The 19913-nt window shown below is 35.3% G+C and overlaps 2 protein-coding genes across 2 annotated transcripts; one reads left to right on the top strand and one right to left on the bottom strand.

The window, feature by feature from the left end:
- Nucleotides 1-680: 680 nt before the first annotated feature.
- Nucleotides 681-2795, bottom strand: LOC132170988 (NEP1-interacting protein-like 1). The gene is made up of 5 exons (XM_059582169.2): nucleotides 2372-2795; nucleotides 1630-1808; nucleotides 1375-1458; nucleotides 1113-1280; nucleotides 681-1001 (listed from the first exon to the last, which is right to left on the bottom strand). The coding sequence occupies exons 1-5, from the start codon at nucleotides 2568-2570 to the stop codon at nucleotides 879-881; spliced, it is 753 nt and encodes a 250-aa protein (XP_059438152.2). The 5' UTR covers nucleotides 2571-2795; the 3' UTR covers nucleotides 681-878.
- An 8294-nt stretch (nucleotides 2796-11089) lies between these two features.
- On the top strand, nucleotides 11090-18595 carry LOC132170981 (aconitase 1). Its single transcript, XM_059582156.2, has 20 exons — nucleotides 11090-11393; nucleotides 11583-11687; nucleotides 12208-12368; nucleotides 12469-12561; nucleotides 12735-12920; nucleotides 13098-13259; nucleotides 13562-13706; nucleotides 13822-13964; nucleotides 14073-14129; nucleotides 14222-14301; nucleotides 14406-14481; nucleotides 15559-15744; nucleotides 16141-16208; nucleotides 16292-16410; nucleotides 16502-16623; nucleotides 16695-16793; nucleotides 16888-17367; nucleotides 17752-17850; nucleotides 17939-18181; nucleotides 18275-18595. Exons 1-20 carry the CDS (start codon nucleotides 11390-11392, stop codon nucleotides 18347-18349), a joined length of 2703 nt encoding a protein of 900 aa, XP_059438139.2. The 5' UTR covers nucleotides 11090-11389; the 3' UTR covers nucleotides 18350-18595.
- The last annotated feature ends 1318 nt before the right edge of the window (nucleotides 18596-19913 follow it).

The raw sequence follows: 19913 nt of genomic DNA, 5'->3' as shown, positions 1-19913 counted from the left end.
ACGACCGGTCAGCTCCGAATGAGCACAATAGAACTTTATAGCCACCAACTCACCAAGCTTTAGCTCAATGCACATGCATTTGGGCTGAGTAGGTTTTGAATGGGATAGCTCAATAATTGATGGAAGTATATGTGAAAAATATGAAAAGAATAATATTAGATATCACACTTTTATTTTATTATTATCTCATTTTACTGAGGTAAGAGTGTTAATTAACCATTGTTAAATAAAAATGTAAAACTAATTGACATTACAACATCAGCTGGATCAGCAAGGTGGGGACTAAATTACATTGAATCTTGATGTTTGCTAAGTATTATAAAAAGTGCATTACTCACAACATCAGTTCATCAAGTGAAAAATAAAAGATGGTCAGAGGATTTGGTTAGTTCTAGCCTCTAATTACAAAGCCCTTTCAGACACAGATTCTCAATACAGCCAGAAAATTAAAAGCACCCATCCACCATCTACAATCCTTATCCACCACCATTTAATCATAAAAGCTTCATACAATGTTTTGAGGGCCTCTATAGCCCCACACAACCATTTCGTTTTTTATAAACCCAAATATCATTGAAAGTGCAAAGGCCAAGTACACAGAGATTGAGATTGAGATTATACAAGACTTTCAGTTTGGAGTTTGCTTGCAATCGGCAGAAAGTAGTGAAAACAAATGGAGGTGACTGCATATCAAAAGATGCAATGAGAACTGTCATAAACTCAAATTTTTTTTACATGATCGGAAATCAAGTGGTGAGCTCCAACTACCAGAGCAACACAATGTAACCAAGTGAACAAAATACAAATGCCCTAAGAGTTAAGAAGTGTATAAATAATAAAAGAAAATTTTCTTCAGTTCGTAATTTACAGAAATAATGTCACAGATCCCTTCTGCATAAGGGGCAGGAACCATGCCTAAGGAGCCACCTATCTATGCAAGGTAGGTGAAACATATGATGGCAATGAGGCAAGCATCTAACTGTCTCTCCGAGCTGAAAGTCCTGAATATGCAGAAATTCACAATGTCGATTAGATAAGCATATTTCACATGTTGTCTATGAAAAAGGAAACAATAGATAGAAAGAAAAAAAAATTGAAAATTATGGCTGAACCTGAAGGCACACTGAGCAAGAGACCTCCTCTCCAGAAGCATCTACATTGTTATTGTTTGTAATTATGATCTTTGGGATCCTTTCAACTGAATCCCCCGGCAAACCCTTGGCCCCGCCGGTGTCAAAGATGTTTTGGATTTCATCAAAGCTTGTTTCAACAGCACCCATCTGATTAAGCACAATGAAATTGTAAGCAAATGAGAACATTTCTGCATAATCCACCAAGGACTACTACTATTTAGTGTTTGCATTGCATCATTACCTGACTTTGCACTGCACTTAACATGGCTGGACCGATCCGCTCGCGGACAAGTCTCCCGCTTAGAAGGCTTGCAATGACATCAATCTGTACAATTTATATGGAATCATGAATTGGGTACTTCATACTTGGGTTTAAAATTTGCAACTCAATTGAAGCTTTGGAAAGAAAATATGAACAAACAAATCTCTAATTCTTTCTTGGTCTAAACCAACACCATATCAGGTTAACTTTTAGGATGGGAGCTAAATTGCTCACCAAGTAGAGGAGACACCCAATGCCGGATTCATCTGATTGCCAAAGAACAAGAGAGGATTCAAAGACTTCAATGGAGAAAACAGCTCCAGATATCGCTCCAACGGCAGCCCCTCTAACAAAGCCGCTTTCGGTCTCTTGGCCTATTAAAGCTCCTGTCATGGCTCCTAACAAGGTGCCCACTGCCAACACAAATGTCATTTCCTTCAGCATCAATCTTAGGAAAATAAGTAGTATTCAGAAATGAAGCCGCTTTATGTCTTCATTCGTTAAAAAGGAAACATACAAGATTACACGTAATTCTGGATGTATTTTTAACAAGATTGGGGACAACAAATCCCACACCCCTTTGTCTGCATGCTTATCTTGTTGTCTCTTCGATTGTAATCCGAATCCAACCAAAAATTATTATGTACCCCACATATCATTATCCCCAAAAAGCTCATTTCTGTCTTCAATAAATTCTGATCAATTTTAGTTTTAAAATTCAATTTTCTAAAGGAAGCAAACCCCAGAATGAGAAGAAAAAATAAATAAAGAAGAAAAGAAGAAACAAGCAGATTTACCATGGTAATAGGGATCAATAGACCAAGACAAAAACCAAAAATCCAATTTATTGCAAGACCCATCTCAGAGAACAAAATCAGATCAACAATCAAATGCCCAATTATTGGGCATAATCCATGTAGAACATGCTGCTCAAGAAAACAATAAGAGAGATCAAAAAAGGAAGAGACAAACCAACCTAATGCAAAGAAGAAGGTGAAGATCGCAGAGAAGATGTTCCCAATAACCGCAGACACCGCGAAATGGAAGGTTTCTCTAACTCTTTCACAGAAATTCACAAACAGAGACGACGAAGAGGAGGCTAAGACAGATGGGTGGGAAATAAAATCCATTGTCCGGGTCATCAGGATTTGTACAAAAATAAAGCTTTTACACATCTCAAGCTGTCTTCTCTTTGCCTTTGTCTTAAAGATTTGCTCAAAAGGACTAATATAAATAATAAAGGAGGAGAAGGGTATGCTTAGTCCCTAAGAGAAAAGAGAAATATTGGAAAGAGACTACTATATCAACCTGATTCAACCACCTTGCATTTAAAGCTTTATTATTGTTTTCCACTTTTCCTTCATGCAACTCTCTCTCCCTCCCTCCTCTCTCTCTCTCTCTCTCTCTCTCTCTAACTGCTTTCCACCAAAGTTCCCATTTTTTTTTCTTCTTATGAATCAAAGAAAATGTAGGCTAAATAGAGAATATAAAAACTTTTATCAATTTTCGTCGTCAAAGACACGGGAGGGGAGATATGAAGCTTCTTTTAAGTCTTGAGGATTCGATTTGTTCTGCAGGGAATTGTTGGTCCACAAATTATAACAAGCAAATTGTTGATTTTTTCTCCCACAACGGATAGAGAAAGAGAGAGAAAGAGAGAGAGTCAAGGTGGGAAGGGTACAAGTGCTACGACCGTGTGTTTTTACTCTTTTTTTTTTTTTTTTTTGGTTCTTTCGCTGTTTATGGTCTACTGTCTTAAATTTCAACGTGTCAGTGAGAAATATCTTCTAGGTGTAGGTGGCGTTGAGGCCTCGTTCCATCTCGACCCATGCTTTTGATATATAGTGGTTGGATAGCGCTATTTTCCCACCACTTCAACATTAATAATAATAAAAAACTTGGCCAATAAGTTTTGTGTGTGTGTGTTTTTTTTTTTTTAGCTACACAACCTCTACATCCAAACAAGAAAAAATTATAGAGTAGGATGTAATATATTTTAAGTGATTTAATTTTTAAGAAAAAATTATAGACTAGGATGTAATCTATTTTAAGTGATTTAATTTTTAAGAAAAAATTATAGACTAGGATGTAATCTATTTTAAGTGATTTAATTTTTAAGAAAAAATTATAGACTAGGATGTAATCTATTTTAAGTGATTTAATTTTTAAGAAAAAATTATAGAGTAGGATGTAATATCTTTTAAGTGATTTAATTTTTATTTTTTTTAAATGATTGACGTGTGAAACTATTTTAAACACGTCATGTCAATTGATAAGCCACATGCAACAAAATAGGGACTAGCTGGAGGCGCCTCATGGTATTTATGAGGGCGAGGAGGCTAGTGAAGGGGTATGCATGCGTGGCAAAGAAAAGCGGGCGGTGATAGCTAATAGATCTAACTTCCTTCTTCTCATTGGGAGAAATAGCGAGAGAGCCAAACAAAAAAATAATAAATAAAATACAACAAAAGAGGGAAAAAAATGAGAGAAGGCAGTGGAGGAAGAGAGGGGAGAGAGCTTGTCCCTTCTGCTGTCTCCTTCACTAATAGGGTTTTAGAAGGGAAAAGTTTGTTTTGGAAGGGTGCAGCTTGAGAATGAGAAAGCGCACTTCTTTTCTGATTGAAGAGATCATGCAAAGGCAATACTTGACTATCTTAAGTAACAAGTCTGTGGGGTCATGGATCGGTCATATTGGGCCCAACAGACCTCTAGACCCCGCCCGAGGCGTAAGCTAAAAAGGACTAGGCCCAGACCAGACTTAGTTGGCCCAACTAACTAATGGATCGGTCCGCTAAGGACTCATCAATCCTTCACACATTCTCGAGGAACACTCAGGAACACATGTTATTTACATACATCACCCCCTTCCACAATCCACTCCACCAACATGGCACACGTGGATCCTCAGGAAAGTGGGGCCTACTATGCCAGCAAGACAACTACTACCAAACCCATATAAAATGGGAGCTCCAACTCATTATTTGAAAATCTCAATTCTCTCTTGCTTAAATTCTCATTGAGCTTACACCCTCTTAAACCAAATCACTGACTTAGGCATCAAAGCTATTTCCTGCCAGCATACCACTGGCAACTCTTATCCTATTCTTGTTATTTTGTAGCCCGACCAATCCTCGGAGATTAAGACGATCCACAGGAATTGTGCCACGTCACTCATCGAAAAACTGTCATTAACAAAGTTGAAAGGGATGAAGATTGCATTTGGCATAAAGCATACTTTTAAACAAAATCACGAAAAGTATTTCGTTTGGGAGACTGTTTGAAGATTGTTTGAGATTATGAAGAAAAAGAAAACACGTTTTCAAACTACAAGCAATGTGACTTTAAAAACTTTTAATTTTAAAGGTTGAACTACAATTTTATCAAACATTTAATTGTATTATTAAAATTGTGTTTTCATTAACTACGTCTTGAAATTGCAAATAGACACTAAATTATAATTGGTTGGTTGTGCTCTTTTGTGGAATATATGATTTTGGTGATGTCTAAGGTATACTTAATTTATATTTCATATTTTTGGATAATATCATTGAGTGATTTCCAAAATAATAAAATATTTCAATATAATCAATGATCTTAGAGCCTAATAATATTTGTTTTCTAATTTAATAGGAGGTTGATAAGAAATCATCAAGTCTTAACTCATCTCCTCCAAATTGTCTGGTTAACACACACACACACACACACACACACATATATATATATATGTTACTTAGAAAGATTGAGCACCTGCATTAATTCTGAATGATCCTAATTAAGCTTAAGTTACAATTAGCAACAGGAGCTTGAGATCAATTTAAGAAGTTGACTGAAATTCAGCTTCAAATATGTCGGTAAATATTTCAATTTCTGACATATTTATGCTAAATTTTTTGTTAAAATATTAATTAAATGATTAACTTGTTTGGATAATCATTGATTTGACGTCCGAACTATCATACTATAGGCTCCAACTTATGCCCTATTTCACTTGAGTCCATATCTAATGATTAAGAGTGTTAAAATATTAATTAACTTAATAAATTCATATTTTCTTATCCGCTTAAGAGATTCAGTTTAAAGTTCAATGAACAAATACGATATAGGGTTGTAATTTAGTGGCCTCAAGAAAATCTCCATCTACAAGTTAGGCAAAAATCAGGGTATAAATTTGACTTTTATAATAAGAATCATTATTCTTAATTAGTATAAACCACTTTAAATCTCATTAATGTCTTGATGAAGTTGAATCTTCTCACTGGTCGATCCCCCTAGCAATTCAAGCTCAATATATATGAGTCCAACCAGAAAGGCAAAAGAAATTTGAAGGAAAAATGAAAAATAGTCAATTTGTACGTGGTAACATGCATGCATCATTCAGTATCGGGATAAGTATGCAATCAACATCATTCTACCTTTTTATTCACTGCTGGAGATTCAGCTTCTAGCTCAACATACAATAAGGGAAAAATTTAAAAAAATAAATTGATTGAGTATGCCATATTAGCTGACTGTGCTGAAAAAATGATGAGAAAATGCAAAATGGCATTTTTATATTTAGTATTGGGATACGTAAGAATGAATAAAAACGTGTGCTTTCAATTTTCAACATTCAAATTGCGGTGTTGACTGGAAACGTCTGTTTAAAAAGTATACCATTGAAAATTTTGTGAAGAGCATAAATATGGCGGCGGATTAAGGTTACCGATTATTTAAGCCATGCATGACTTTTCCATATATGCCGAACTTTCCTACTTCATATTTACGGATTATTCAAACCGCATGACTTTTCCATATCCTTCCTACGTCATACCCCTCATTATGTTTGGACGGAACAACAATTCTTATCAACAGAAATACTAGTAAGAAATGTAATAACATAGGAGGCAAAGTATAAATGAAAAATATAGGGAAAATTATAGTTTATCCCACCTGAAGTTAACAGCGTTTTTCAATTCGAATACCAAAGTTTTAATTTTTGCAATTCACCTCCTCAAAGTTTCAAATTTTTGCAATTTGATCAATATATTGTATCAAAAACTTCTCATATTGCCCATAATTTTTTATAAAAAAAAAATTTAAAAAAAATCGGGGTGGTCGTAGCCACCCCTCTGGCCATTTTTGCATCCTCAAAATTTTTTTTTATAAAAAATAAAAATTAGGGGCAATAAGAAAATTTTGGGATAATATTGGTTGAATTAAAAAAAATTGAAACTTTGTGGGGGTGGATTGCAAAAATTGAAACTTTGAAATTCGAATTGAAAAACGATGTCAACTTTGGGGGGTAAATTGTAATTTTCTCAAAAATATAAGAGAAATTTCAATTAATTTCTTTCAACTTTCAACCATTTCGTAATTATGCATGTCTCTAAACTTTTTTTTTTAAAAAAAATTCAATTTAGTGTATCTAATTAAATTTAAAAAGTTAGCAATATCACTGATCCGTTAAAACTTTCAGCCATATATATCTTTGCTAGGAGATAGAGGGGGCAACTTAAAAGAGTCGCAATTAAATAGATTGCATTCACTTCTCGAAGAATGTTAGGAGTACTAAATTTTTTACTAAGAGATGGGTATTAACTATTAAGATGACATGGAGCTCATTCATTGGAGAATATCAAAACAATTAATAAAGAAAAATGTTACGGGTACCAATAAATAAGCTTCACATCATTGTAGTACTCATCTCTTAGTAAAAAAATTTGTACCTCTAACATTTTTCTTCTATGTAATGAGGTACAACATATAGAGTTTATGAGATAAAACATTCCAAAACATAGGGGAAGCCATGGCCTAGCTGGTTCTTGTGCTCATCTTTGTACTCATGTTAAGTTATCATATGATTCATATATCTATAAAATAATAATAATAATTATTATTAATTTAATCCTTTTAATTAATATTCTAATATATACCATGACTATTTTCTTCTATCATCTTTGCTATACCAACCGCTCTATTCCTAGAGATTAAGTTGCCGTCTTCACCCAAGGAATGAGAAACCAAAATTTTAAGTTTTATTATAATATATCTCATTTTGCTGCAATCACCTCCTGAATTAGTCATTATTTTTAAAAAATAATAATGTTTGATTAATACTGTTATATCAACAAAATGAGATAATAATGAAATAAAAGTGTGAATTATAACATTATTCCTTAATTATATTGCATAATGCAGCTACCAAAGATAAGGTGAGCTAACGGCTAATCTCCCTCAAAGGCCGAGAATAATTAAGAAAGATGAACAAAAATCTAACCCTAACAACCAAAGATTTTGTGATCTAATCCTGCTTAATTCCTAATGTCGATCTCATTGGGGAACTTTCAAAGTATGTGTAAGGTATTTTCACTTTTTTTTCTCCCCTATCTTATTGGTGGTTAAGCTAAACACTTACCTACAATACAAACTAATGATTTAAAGCTTTGTGATCGGATTAGTCAACTAACACAGTATATAAGGCAGATCGAGGGTTCAACCTTCGATTCCCCTCGAAATTTTAAGGCAATAAACAAATTAAGTGATCAAGTCAACCATTAAAGTCCTAAAAATTTAAGCCCATAAAATATATATATATATATATAACCATTAACAAACATAATGTATAAATAAAATTATTCTATCCTCCCTCTCTCTATCCCTTGTGGAGTGATGTTTGGTGCAAATGAATTTAATCATCTTGTTAATTACAAGCTTTTTTGGGATAGGTGGAGTAGTTATTTTAAGCTTGAACTAGATTTTCATAATTCATCTCTCATTTTAAATTAAATATTTAACGTGTGGCATATTGGGTCTCATTTATTTAAGATGGTTTTGAGCTTACAAATGAGAAAAATATTAAAATATTAATTAAATGATTAAATTTATCATTTTCTAATCAATAAACATTAGGGATCAGTAGGGGCAATAGCCCCTCAAAATTAAAAAATTCCTCTAAATTTTATGTTTTTTTAAAAAAATGATATGGACCTTCGAAAATTAATTTTTTACCCCCACCCCTCCCGAACACATTTTTTTAGTTTCTCTCCCACTTAAAATTATAGTTCCACCCCTGGGGATCAAGTAATACATTTTGTGAGCCAAGAAGAAAATTATAAATTCATCACTAAAGAATGAGATCCTCTCCATTTCACTTTAAATAAAAATTATTTATTTTATGGTTAAATTTTGTTTTATTACATCTAACGATGTATATGGTGCCACGCTGGCGTACATGGTATCATATCCTTTAAAACATTAAATAAAAGATCAACATATACACCATTAAATTTAATTTACACCACAAAATAAATTATCTTTATTTTAGTTGGAATTAAGAGAAATTAAGAAAATCCTGATCCAATCACGAAAGGAGGTTCAACAAATGGCCCAAGACCCCGAGGCTATACCTATTCAATTCAGGAAGTAGTTTGACAACTCAACCTATCTTGGCCCAAAACAACATTAGTCCATTGGCCTAAACTATACCATGCGTGGCCTCAAGTTTGGGATTCATATTCCATTAACATAAATAGCTTGAGATATTACATTTTTTTTTAAAAAAAAAAAGAAGGAAAAAGAGAGAGAGAGAGAGAGAGGGAGAGAGAAGAAGAAGCTTGAGATATGGCATTTTTGGAGTAAATCTCACTTTTTTTTTTCTTTTTTTTCTTTTTTGGCTTGGCAACTTTTAGATACTTTGAGCAATAATCGAGCTTAATTGAGTTGAATTTTAGGTAAAAATAAGTGCCCAAACTCGGCTCACTATGTAACAACCTAGAAAAAAGCGTTAGTCACATCTGCGCTATTACCCCAAAAGGATTAGTCAATTTGAAGCTTCTCTATAATTCATTATAAAACTCAGTTTCACATAGTAACTAAACAATGTGGGACTTAGCACCCATGATTATCTTTATAAATCACCCAATCTATGTAGGCATCTTCTCATCTTCCCAACTAGAGTGTTACAAATTCTCTCTCTTAAATTCCTGACGTCCTCGTCAGAGCTACGTCATGCAGTGCTCTAATACCATATAGCCTAGCGTTACTAGGTGGCTTTGATACAATTTGTAATGGCCTAGGAAAAAGCGCTAGCCACATCTACGCTATTATCCTAAAATGACTAGTTAATTTGGAGCTTCTCTATAATTCATCATAAAGCCTAGTTTCACATAGTAACTAGGCAATGTGAGACTTAGCACCCATGACTATCTTTATAAACTACCCACTCTATGTAGGCTTCTTCTTATCTTCCCAATATGGGACCGAGTGTTACAAACTCCCTCTCTTAGCACCCATGACTATCTTTATAAACTATCCACTCTATGTGGGCTTCTTCTCATCTTTCTAATATGTGACTGGATGTTACATACTAGAAGCTTAGCCGATAACTTGAGCTCAAGCTTGTTGAAAAGGTTATTTGAGCTGAGTCGGATGAGTGCCACATAAATTATTAGGGTGAAGTAAAAGAGAATGCCGGCAATTTTTTTTTTTTTTTAGTCTTAAAAAATAAAAAAAAAAATGAGAATAGCCTGTCGTGCTAAGCACGCCGGCGTTCTCAGAATCATGGCCCAAATTATTATGTCAATTTATGTCACATTACAATTCATATTTTAATAACTAAAGTACTAAGTGCAGCATAAACTGTTATGCCAATTTATAATAAAAACTATAATACCCATTGTAAATTTAGTGAGTTATATCCGATTTCTTGGCTAGTACCTCCACCTTTCATTTCATTGATACTTATTGCAAGAAAAATATAATAATAATAATAATAATAAAAGAGAGAAAAGCTAATACTTGTTACGTAAAATTACAGATAATGATCTTTTAGATTTTTATTTAAATCTTGTAAATAACTTTATAATAAAATTTTAAAGTTTTAATGAAATAAATAAATTCAGACAAAAATTAAGGAGAGTGAGACAAAGAGAGTCGCGCGGAAGGAATAGAGGCAAGTGAGACAAAAGATGGTCATAGAGAAATGAGAGAATTTAAAAGGATATAGCTGAAAAGAGAATATTAATAATTGACAAAATAGATACATAAGTCTTCGATTAAAAATGTCTAAAAAAATTTAAAACCGAACCCGATTTAAATATGAAATCGTTGGGTAAATTTTTTTATAAACTTAATTGCTAAAATATTCAAAATGATGTCTTTAAATAATCTACAAAATTATAAATTCTTTTGTTTGAAAGAATATTTTACCGTGGCCATGGATTCTATATTTGAGAATGTGTTTTATTCTTAGTGTACACCTTCTTATTCTTACCAGAAAACCCAAATAAATGTAGAGCATTAATGTAGCCACCATAATAGAGGAGACAATCTAGTTGGAATGTCCGCGAGATTAGAATAGTCATAATTGAACATTCATTCAACTAAGTGCGGCCATCTCGGTTATAATAAGGGTTAACACCGGAAAGTGGCCATATGACCACTCTAGTGTTTTTTTTTTTTTTTTAAAAAAAAAAAATAATAATAAATTAGCTTATATCCGTGCAAAAATTAAGGATATATTTTGTTAAATATTTGTTTTAAAAATAAAAAAGATAATTTGAAAAATATTTTTTATATTTTTATTAATATATTTATTTTTAGTAAAAAATTATAACTGAATACCGAATAATATCCGGTATGAAAAGAATCATAGACTACTAGAAATGCACGTGTCAAAGTCCACGCATATACGAAAAGAAAAGCGAATCGGCATCGGCCTACCTCGCAAGGAAGATAACCACAACATTTCAGACTACTCCAGCTACGTAGCATCGCTCGCAATATACAGACAAATCACCTTAACGTCAAACTCCACTCTCCCACCATCTACATTGCCCCTTCTCTCTCTCTCTCTCTCTGTCTCCATCCCCGAACTCCCATTTTTTCAAATCAGAACCCTAACAATCTCTCGCTCGTTCGCTTGCTCTCTTTCTAGAACGTTATAGCTGTAGATCTCACTATCGAAACAGTGACCGATCCTCACTCTGCTAAGCAGCTCGAAGCTCCGATCGTCACCATGGGTAATCTTATCGTATACATGAATTCGATCCTTCTTTTTCTTTGTATTTTGATGGTTTGGATTTTTGCCTGATGGCAAAAGTTCAGGTTGTTTTCAAATCCGTGATTGGTTTTCATTTCAATCGCAAAGTTTCGGTTACTTTCAAATCTGCTTTTGTTGTTTTCGTTTTGATGTGCTTGGTGGATCACAGCTAGTGAGAACCCGTTCAAGAGCATATTGAAGACGCTCGAGAAACCAGACGGTGGTGAATTCGGCAAGTACTACAGCTTGCCAGCTCTCAACGATCCTAGAATCGGTTAGTAGTTGTGATTTTCTACTGGTTTCTACTTGGTTGCTTAGAAAATTGGCGCGGAATGTAAGCATAAGAAAGAAAAACCAAAATATTTTGTTTTGTGGTATTCTTAGGCCAAATTGATCCATTGGACTCTTGACTTTAATAGAAGCTTTTGTTTTCTCGGTTCTCAACAATGAAATAGGAGAAGAGTTTTGTAAAGTTCTTAACGTTGATCAAAGGTTGGAGTTGATTGTTTAATTCCTCGTGCAGAGTAAATCAATTAGCAATGATTACGTTAATATGTAACTTTACTAGATGTTATTGATGATATAGAACTGCTCAAAATAGCGTGATAAAACTCATGAGTTTTATTGATTTTTGTGTAAACATCATATATTTAACAACTTATGAGATAACGAGTCTTAATCTTTGTTTACTCTTAATTGGTTGTGTTGGTATGATTTTCTTTTTCTTCTTTAAGGAATGTTTTTTCATGCAGAATTTTAGGATTTTGATGGTGGGATTGATGTTTGTGTTGCAGATAAGCTTCCTTACTCTATTAAGATACTTCTTGAATCGGCGATCCGTAACTGTGATGAGTTTCAGGTTAAGAGTAAGGATGTTGAGAAGATCATTGATTGGGAGAACACCTCTCCCAAACAGGTGGAAATTCCATTCAAGCCTGCCAGAGTGCTTCTGCAGGTGAGCTACTGAGTAGATGTTCAATCTTCTTGTGTGAGATTTTCTGAAATGTTATCTATGGAAGGTTGAAATCATTGTGATATGTAACTCTTGTTCTCAGGATTTCACTGGGGTACCTGCTGTTGTTGATCTTGCTTGTATGCGAGATGCTATGAACAAGCTTGGTGGAGATTCTAATAAAATTAACCCTTTGGTAAGTTGACCCATGGATAGATTCAGATCGGCATTCCTAGTTCTCTGTTTGTTTACCATTTCCTTTTTTCTTTTTTCTTTTTGTTATTGCTTATCCAAAAAAAATTGTTTTTATTTTTTTCTTTTTTCACTTTAATGCTCATGGAAATGCTAATGTGAATTTCATAAATGCAGGTTCCTGTTGATCTTGTCATTGATCACTCAGTTCAGGTTGATGTGGCAAGATCAGAAAATGCAGTGCAGGCAAATATGGAATTTGAATTCCGGCGCAACAAAGAAAGGTTTGGTTTTCTCAAATGGGGATCAAATGCATTCCATAATATGCTCGTAGTTCCTCCTGGATCAGGGATAGTTCATCAGGTAATTGCATCATTTAAGAAGTGCATTTTGTCCCTTTTTACAAAAAATAAAAAATAAAAAATTTATGCCTTCTTTTGTGATTAGTGATCTCTTAGGTTTGTGAAGACCAGTTTGGTTTGGTCCCTTTCTGCAGTTCAACTTACCTCCATGAATGAGGTGTCTGATGTTGATTTACAGGTCAATCTAGAATACCTTGGCAGAGTTGTCTTCAACACAAATGGCATGCTTTACCCTGATAGTGTTGTTGGAACAGATTCACATACGACTATGATAGATGGATTGGGTGTTGCTGGATGGGGAGTTGGTGGGATAGAAGCAGAAGCTGCAATGCTTGGCCAGGTAAAACTGTTTGCTTATGGAATGCTGTATCTATTGGGATTCGAGAATGGAATGTTTCTTTAATCAAGTACTTAACTGACACAAATGCATTACTTGCTGCAATACTCTTGTAGATTATTGACATTTTCATTGCCTATATTGAAATAATTCATGAGTATACATGTCTATTTACAAATATGCTCCTTGACTTTTGTTTTAACTGCACTACTGCCGAAGTTTCTTGTCAATATTACTTTTTGTTTTTGTTTTTAGAAGTGTTTCTTCTCCAAAAATGCTTATTTTACTTTTTCATTTGTATGCAGCCCATGAGCATGGTTCTGCCTGGTGTGGTGGGGTTTAAATTATTAGGAAAACTGAGAGATGGTGTGACAGCTACTGACCTGGTTTTGACAGCAACTCAAATGCTAAGGAAGCATGGAGTAGTTGGCAAGTTTGTGGAATTCTATGGTAAATCCATCAATACAATCATGTTAATCTGTTATTTTAACTTTTTTGGTAGTCATTGTGGTCTTTTTTCCTAATCTATCTAACATTAGATGTTGGTCTTTACTCTGTTAAACAGGGGAAGGCATGAGTGAATTGTCATTAGCAGACCGTGCCACTATTGCCAACATGTCTCCTGAGTATGGTGCAACCATGGGCTTCTTTCCTGTTGATCATGTCACTCTGCAATATCTGAAGCTAACTGGCAGAACTGATGACACTGTAAGCCATTGTTTTATCATTTTAATTGTTTTATTTTTCTACTTATCAAAAAAAAAAAAAAAAATTGTTTTATTTTTCAACATAAACTGACTTGTAATTTTCATGCAGATTGTTATGATAGAGTCCTATTTACGAGCTAATAAGATGTTTGTGGACTACACTGAGGCAAGTTATGCATACATCTTACTTAGATGCTACATTCAAGCAATGTAAATGATGATATGGATTCTGACTGTTAATTTGCTTCCTGAACTCAGCCCCAAGTCGAGAGAGCTTACTCCTCTTATTTAGAGCTTCAGCTTGAAGATGTCGAACCTTGTGTATCTGGTCCAAAGAGGTACATTTTTCAAAATATGTTTTGGCTGTCAGTCACACTCTTGATATGAACTCTTTTATTTTCAATCTTCCATGATGTGCCTCTCAGAATCAGATTCTCTGCAGGCCACATGATCGAGTTCCTCTGAAAGAGATGAAAGTGGATTGGCATGCATGCCTGGATAATAAAGTTGGTTTTAAGGTGAGATTTTCAAACTTTTTGCAAATTGTGGTTAATTGTCTGGGTTGCTTGAGAACCATACAGCTGCCTGTGCATGGCTGCATGGCACCACTCAAAATGTTATTCCAGAATACTGTTCTGGCACAGCCAAACATTGCGTAGGGAGAGTAAAAATTATAACATTAGAAACAAATATCATTCAGCATTGACAGAAGCTTAAAAATTATCCATATTATGTCCATTGCTTCAAAAGCTTATATATTAAGGTTGCAAAAAGCATATAAGAGAAAGATGAGAAAATGAGTGGGACCAACAGTAACTTGATGATGAATATCATGAAAACAATAGCAGTTTACTAATGAGCGGTTCAGGATATCACTTCCATATTAGGCTGGGTCATCATGGAATGCTCTGACTTTTGCCTCAAAATGGTTTGTCATGTTTCTAGACTTGTTGCAAACAATTTTGAAAATTAGGACAGTTTTCCTCCAAATTGGGCTAGAGGAACTTCTTTCAATCTAGTCTATAAAATTGCCATGTGTTCCATGAACATGTGAAATGCACGTGATTTTTTAATAATATTAACCGAGTTGGAAGAAATTCTATTAAAAAAGTATGTGCTTCTCACATGCTATTAAAAAAACATGTGCTTCTTACCTGCTAAGGGACATATGGCAATTTTATATACCGAGTTGGAGGAAAATTTCCTAACCTAGTTTGAAGGAAAACTTCATCCTTAACATTGTGACGTGTAAGGGAAAAGCAGCAGGAGAGGGCTTGATCCATCCACCAACCCTAAAAAGTTGTGATTCATTCTCTACTTTTCAATTTCACTGCACAATCCATACTGATGTTGTCAATGATTTCTTTCCTCAGTGTCGTACTTTTGACTTTGTGCTTGCTTCTATGTGCGTGTGTGCTTTCATTTCTCTCTTATTCCTGCTGTCTGTGATGAATTAGGTATTTGTATGTGCACTTATTTGAGTGAGTTACCCACACGACTGATTCTAAAAGTTCATGACTGGTGATTAATATAGCAGCCATCACTCAATCCCCCCTCCCTTTCTTTGTGCTTATCTATCGTTCATGGTATAACAGGGTTTTGCTGTACCAAAGGAATCTCAGAATAAGGTTGCAGAGTTCACATTTCACGGGACCCCAGTGCAGCTTAGGCATGGGGATGTTGTTATAGCTGCAATCACTAGTTGCACAAATACCTCAAATCCTAGTGTAATGCTTGGAGCTGCACTGGTTGCGAAGAAAGCCTGTGAACTTGGATTGGAGGTTAGATGTCTATGCTTCATTTTTTTTTTTTCTATACTAATTGTTCTGATAAGTGATAAGCAAAGAAAGTATGCAATCTCCAATAAGAAGATCAGTCTCTAGAGATACCATGATGCTGCAGTTATTAAGTTTTGTGCTAGATGAATTGTATTAGGAAGCACTTGTGTTGGGCAGTCTAAGCTATGCTAAAAGAAGCCATACATCTATTTGGACTACCATGTGACTAATGATGTTGGTTGAAATATTTGGTTTTGTCTGTTTTGTTGTTCTATCTTATACATGGAATTTTGCATTTAAGATAATTTTGAGAAATTGTTGTAGGAAACATGATGATTATTTAAGTGTTGTTATTATCAATTGTTTTGAACTTGTATATGGGGATATATCTTTTATCAGGTGAAGCCATGGATTAAGACCAGTCTTGCTCCGGGTTCTGGTGTTGTAACCAAATACTTGCAAACGAGGTACTTTTTGGGGATTTAAAATACCGTATTCAGAATACATGAACACACGTATGCATAATTCCTGAGTCATGTTGTGTCTGCAGTGGCTTGCAGAAGTACTTGAATCACCTAGGGTTTAATATAGTTGGGTATGGTTGCACAACCTGCATTGGGAATTCAGGAGATCTTGATGAGGCTGTGGCATCAGCAATTACAGAAAATGGTAGATACTTTCTTTTACTTGGTGCTTGTTTGGATGCCATTCATGAGAGTTTTCAGAGTTACGAAGTTTCTGATCTTGTGCATATTTCCAGATATTGTGGCTGCAGCTGTATTGTCTGGAAATAGGAATTTTGAGGGCCGTGTGCATCCCTTAACAAGGGCCAATTATCTTGCTTCTCCTCCGCTTGTGGTTGCCTATGCTCTTGCTGGGACGGTATGTTGCTTTTATCATTGCAAACCCGTGCACTTGGGAAGTATATCTCTCATTTGGGGACACTTGTGCAGGTAGATATCGACTTTGAAACAGAACCAATTGGGTTGGGGAAAGATGGAAAGAAGATATTTTTCAGGGACATTTGGCCATCAAATGAAGAAGTAGCAAATGTGAGCTGCTCAACCTGCTTAAGTATGACTTTTTTCATTCAGATTAAAGGTTTTAAACATTCTCATTTTTCTTCTTCTTTTGCTCTTTCTTTAGGTTGTGCAGTCAAGTGTGCTGCCTGATATGTTTAGGGCTACGTATGAAGCAATCACCAAGGGAAATCCGATGTGGAATCAATTATCTGTACCTTCTGGCACTCTCTATGCCTGGGACCCAACATCAACTTACATACATGATCCCCCCTATTTTAAAGATATGAGCATGTCTCCTCCAGGCCTTCATGGAGTGAAGAATGCTTACTGCTTGCTGAACTTTGGTGATAGCATTACAACTGATCACATCTCCCCAGCTGGTAGCATCCACAAAGACAGTCCTGCAGCCAGATACCTTCTGGAACGTGGGGTTGAGAGGAGAGACTTCAACTCTTATGGAAGTCGGCGTGGTAATGATGAGGTTATGGCAAGGGGCACTTTTGCCAATATTCGCATTGTCAACAAACTATTGCAAGGAGAAGTTGGACCAAAAACCATTCATATTCCCACTGGCGAGAAACTATCTGTGTTTGATGCTGCCATGGTAATTTCCTCTAAACTCACTTTTGACATGGGGTCATTAGTGAGGATTTATTAATTTCTGATGCATGGATTAATATACTGAACAAGCATAAAACGATTAAAATCCTTTACGGTTGCCCTATTTATGCTTCAGTGGTGAGTCCATCCAAACTGACGTAGATTTTGATATAGGTTAATCCGTTATGATATACCGGTTGATCACAGACTCCTAGGTTAACAAGTGATGTTTCTTTTAAGGATGATCCGGTTCATTGTATACTGTTTTGCTTCATCATGTATTTCTGATTGTTAGCTCCGTATGTTTGTAAAAGCTTTGCTGGTCGAGTCTTTACATGTTGAAGTCCATAAACATATGCATTGGTTCTTTGATTCCTTTTATTAACAGAAATACAAGAGTGAGGGGCATGATACAATTATTTTGGCTGGTGCTGAGTATGGGAGTGGAAGTTCTCGCGATTGGGCTGCCAAGGGGCCAATGCTACTGGTACACCTTTGAAAGCATTTCAGTCCATTCAATTTCCAGTTTGTTTTTGGGCTTTTGTGTAATGACTTCAAATGGTAATTGGTTCCAGGGTGTGAAAGCAGTCATAGCAAAGAGCTTTGAGCGTATTCATCGCAGTAATTTGGTGGGCATGGGTATCATTCCACTATGTTTTAAGGCCGGGGAGGATGCCGAGACTCTCGGGTTGACTGGCCATGAACTATACAACATCGAGCTTCCAAACAGTGTGAATGAAATTAGACCCGGTCAAGATATCACAGTGGTGACAGACAAGGGCAAAACATTCACATGTACACTTAGATTTGACACAGAGGTAACGGATCAGACTCAGGCTTCTCTCCATTTAATCCGCCTTATCTATGTTAAATGCCGGTTCTACATAAAATTTTGGTTACTTACAATGCAGGTGGAACTGGCTTATTTCGATCACGGAGGCATTTTACAATACGTCATCCGGAACTTGATCAATGCAAAACATTGAAGCAGGCAAGCAGCCAAGTAAATTAGCAAGGCAGCTTGTCTATTTCCAATTGTTTTGCTGTCGAAATAATCCACGTGAGTTGGGAAACACAGAACATTGTTTCAGTTTTGGAGCACAACCCAGCTATCTTATGAATAAACGGATGGAACTGGTGGATATAGTGGAAATATCCAAGTGCTTGACATGATTGTGTCATTTCCGATACAAAACTCTCTTAAGTAGTACTAAGCCAGTGTTCCGTCTTCATCCTCTTCCATTTATTTACTGTTCAAGTTGGATTGCACGTAGAAAGACTCGTAATACCACTTTATTTAGTTTGATGGATTCAGGATGCCAATTTTTTTTTTTTTTTTTTTCAACCACTTGTATGAATCCCTCATAGTCTGTTGCTGCAATGCATTACCCACCATTGTCTTCAACTGATTTCGATCATCACAGATTCACGGTACCCCAAGTCAATCTTTTCGTCAAAAGCACGTTTCTCTATGCAAAATCCCATCTGATTTTAATGTTTATTATATTTAAAATAATTTAGTCCTTAAAAGAGAAAGAAAAAAAGAGAAAATATACTTTAGCTTTCCAAATTATCATCCGTGATATGGATGTTCACATATTACTGCATGTCAAATTAGGCATTTTAACATTTTTGTCTCCAAAATAGCTTTGGTTATTAAGAAATAACATTTCGAAAGGTTAAAATTATTAAAAATAAAATAAAATAAAATATAAAAAAAAAACACTGCAAACACTAGAAAGGGGTAGCCCTTTCATATATTAGCCCCATTTAATTTTATTTTTCCAAATGAATATTTTATGTATTTTTTAATTTATTTTTTGAAACTTCAAAAATATTTAAAAATATATATAAAAGTGTCTAATATGGAAGATGTCGATGTTACTTTTTAAAGCAAAATGGGTGATAATGGCGAATTTAAACCTGGCTGGCCCTGTCTTAGTTGGCTCAGGCTCGCCACCCAAGAAGCAGAGAGCATAGGAACAAGGCAATTGTAATTAATGGATTCTTCTTTGCGGCTAGCACTGGAGTAACCACGGGGCACTCCATACAGAGCAAGCAAATATTAGGGATGGGCGCCATACAAGGGCCTCAATTCTCGCTAGGAGGCCGTCGAACCAAGGATATAGGGAAGTTGGGGCTACCCCATTCCTAGAGGCCTATAGTAGCACCGACATATTTTTTCTTTCTAGGCTACCTCATGTTTGACCTGATTTGATTAGTTGTCATTACGGAACTCCTTCAACTACTTGTCATTGCATCCAAGGTTTGTGCCATGATGTGTCTGATGCTGCACCATCTCTCCAAACCACCCCATTCAAAATAGAAACCAGTTACATTACATATCTTCTCCACCAATTCATGCCCCTCTTGGGACACTATAAATTCTTTCAAACAGCACTCAAACAATCATCTTGCAATTTTAATTTTAACTGCCGCTCCAAAGATAGATTAGGGTAGGATCAAATGTACCAGAGAAGGGTGAAAGAAAGTATCAATTTCTTAGATATTATCTTTTTGGCTTAATAGGGCAAATTCCTTATCATCAAA

This window comes from Corylus avellana, chromosome 1 (assembly GCF_965113065.1).
Source record: "Corylus avellana chromosome 1, dhCorAvel1.hap1.2, whole genome shotgun sequence".
Classification (NCBI taxonomy): domain Eukaryota; kingdom Viridiplantae; phylum Streptophyta; class Magnoliopsida; order Fagales; family Betulaceae; genus Corylus; species Corylus avellana.
This window is presented reverse-complemented; position numbering and strand designations above follow the sequence as displayed.

Bases quoted from the DNA above. Each gene is read 5' to 3' on its own strand.
- LOC132170981 (XM_059582156.2), top strand. The intron at 13,707-13,821 runs GTAAATCCATCA...TCTGTTAAACAG, and splicing joins CAAGTTTGTGGAATTCTATG to GGGAAGGCATGAGTGAATTG. The intron at 17,851-17,938 runs GTACACCTTTGA...AATTGGTTCCAG, and splicing joins CCAAGGGGCCAATGCTACTG to GGTGTGAAAGCAGTCATAGC.
- LOC132170988 (XM_059582169.2), bottom strand. From the start codon at position 2,570: ATGTGTAAAAGCTTTATTTTTGTACAAATCCTGATGACCCGGACAATG. The intron at 1,809-2,371 runs GTTGGTTTGTCT...TTGTGTTGGCAG, and splicing joins CACCTTCTTCTTTGCATTAG to TGGGCACCTTGTTAGGAGCC. The intron at 1,002-1,112 runs GTTCAGCCATAA...CTGCATATTCAG, and splicing joins CTTGCTCAGTGTGCCTTCAG to GACTTTCAGCTCGGAGAGAC.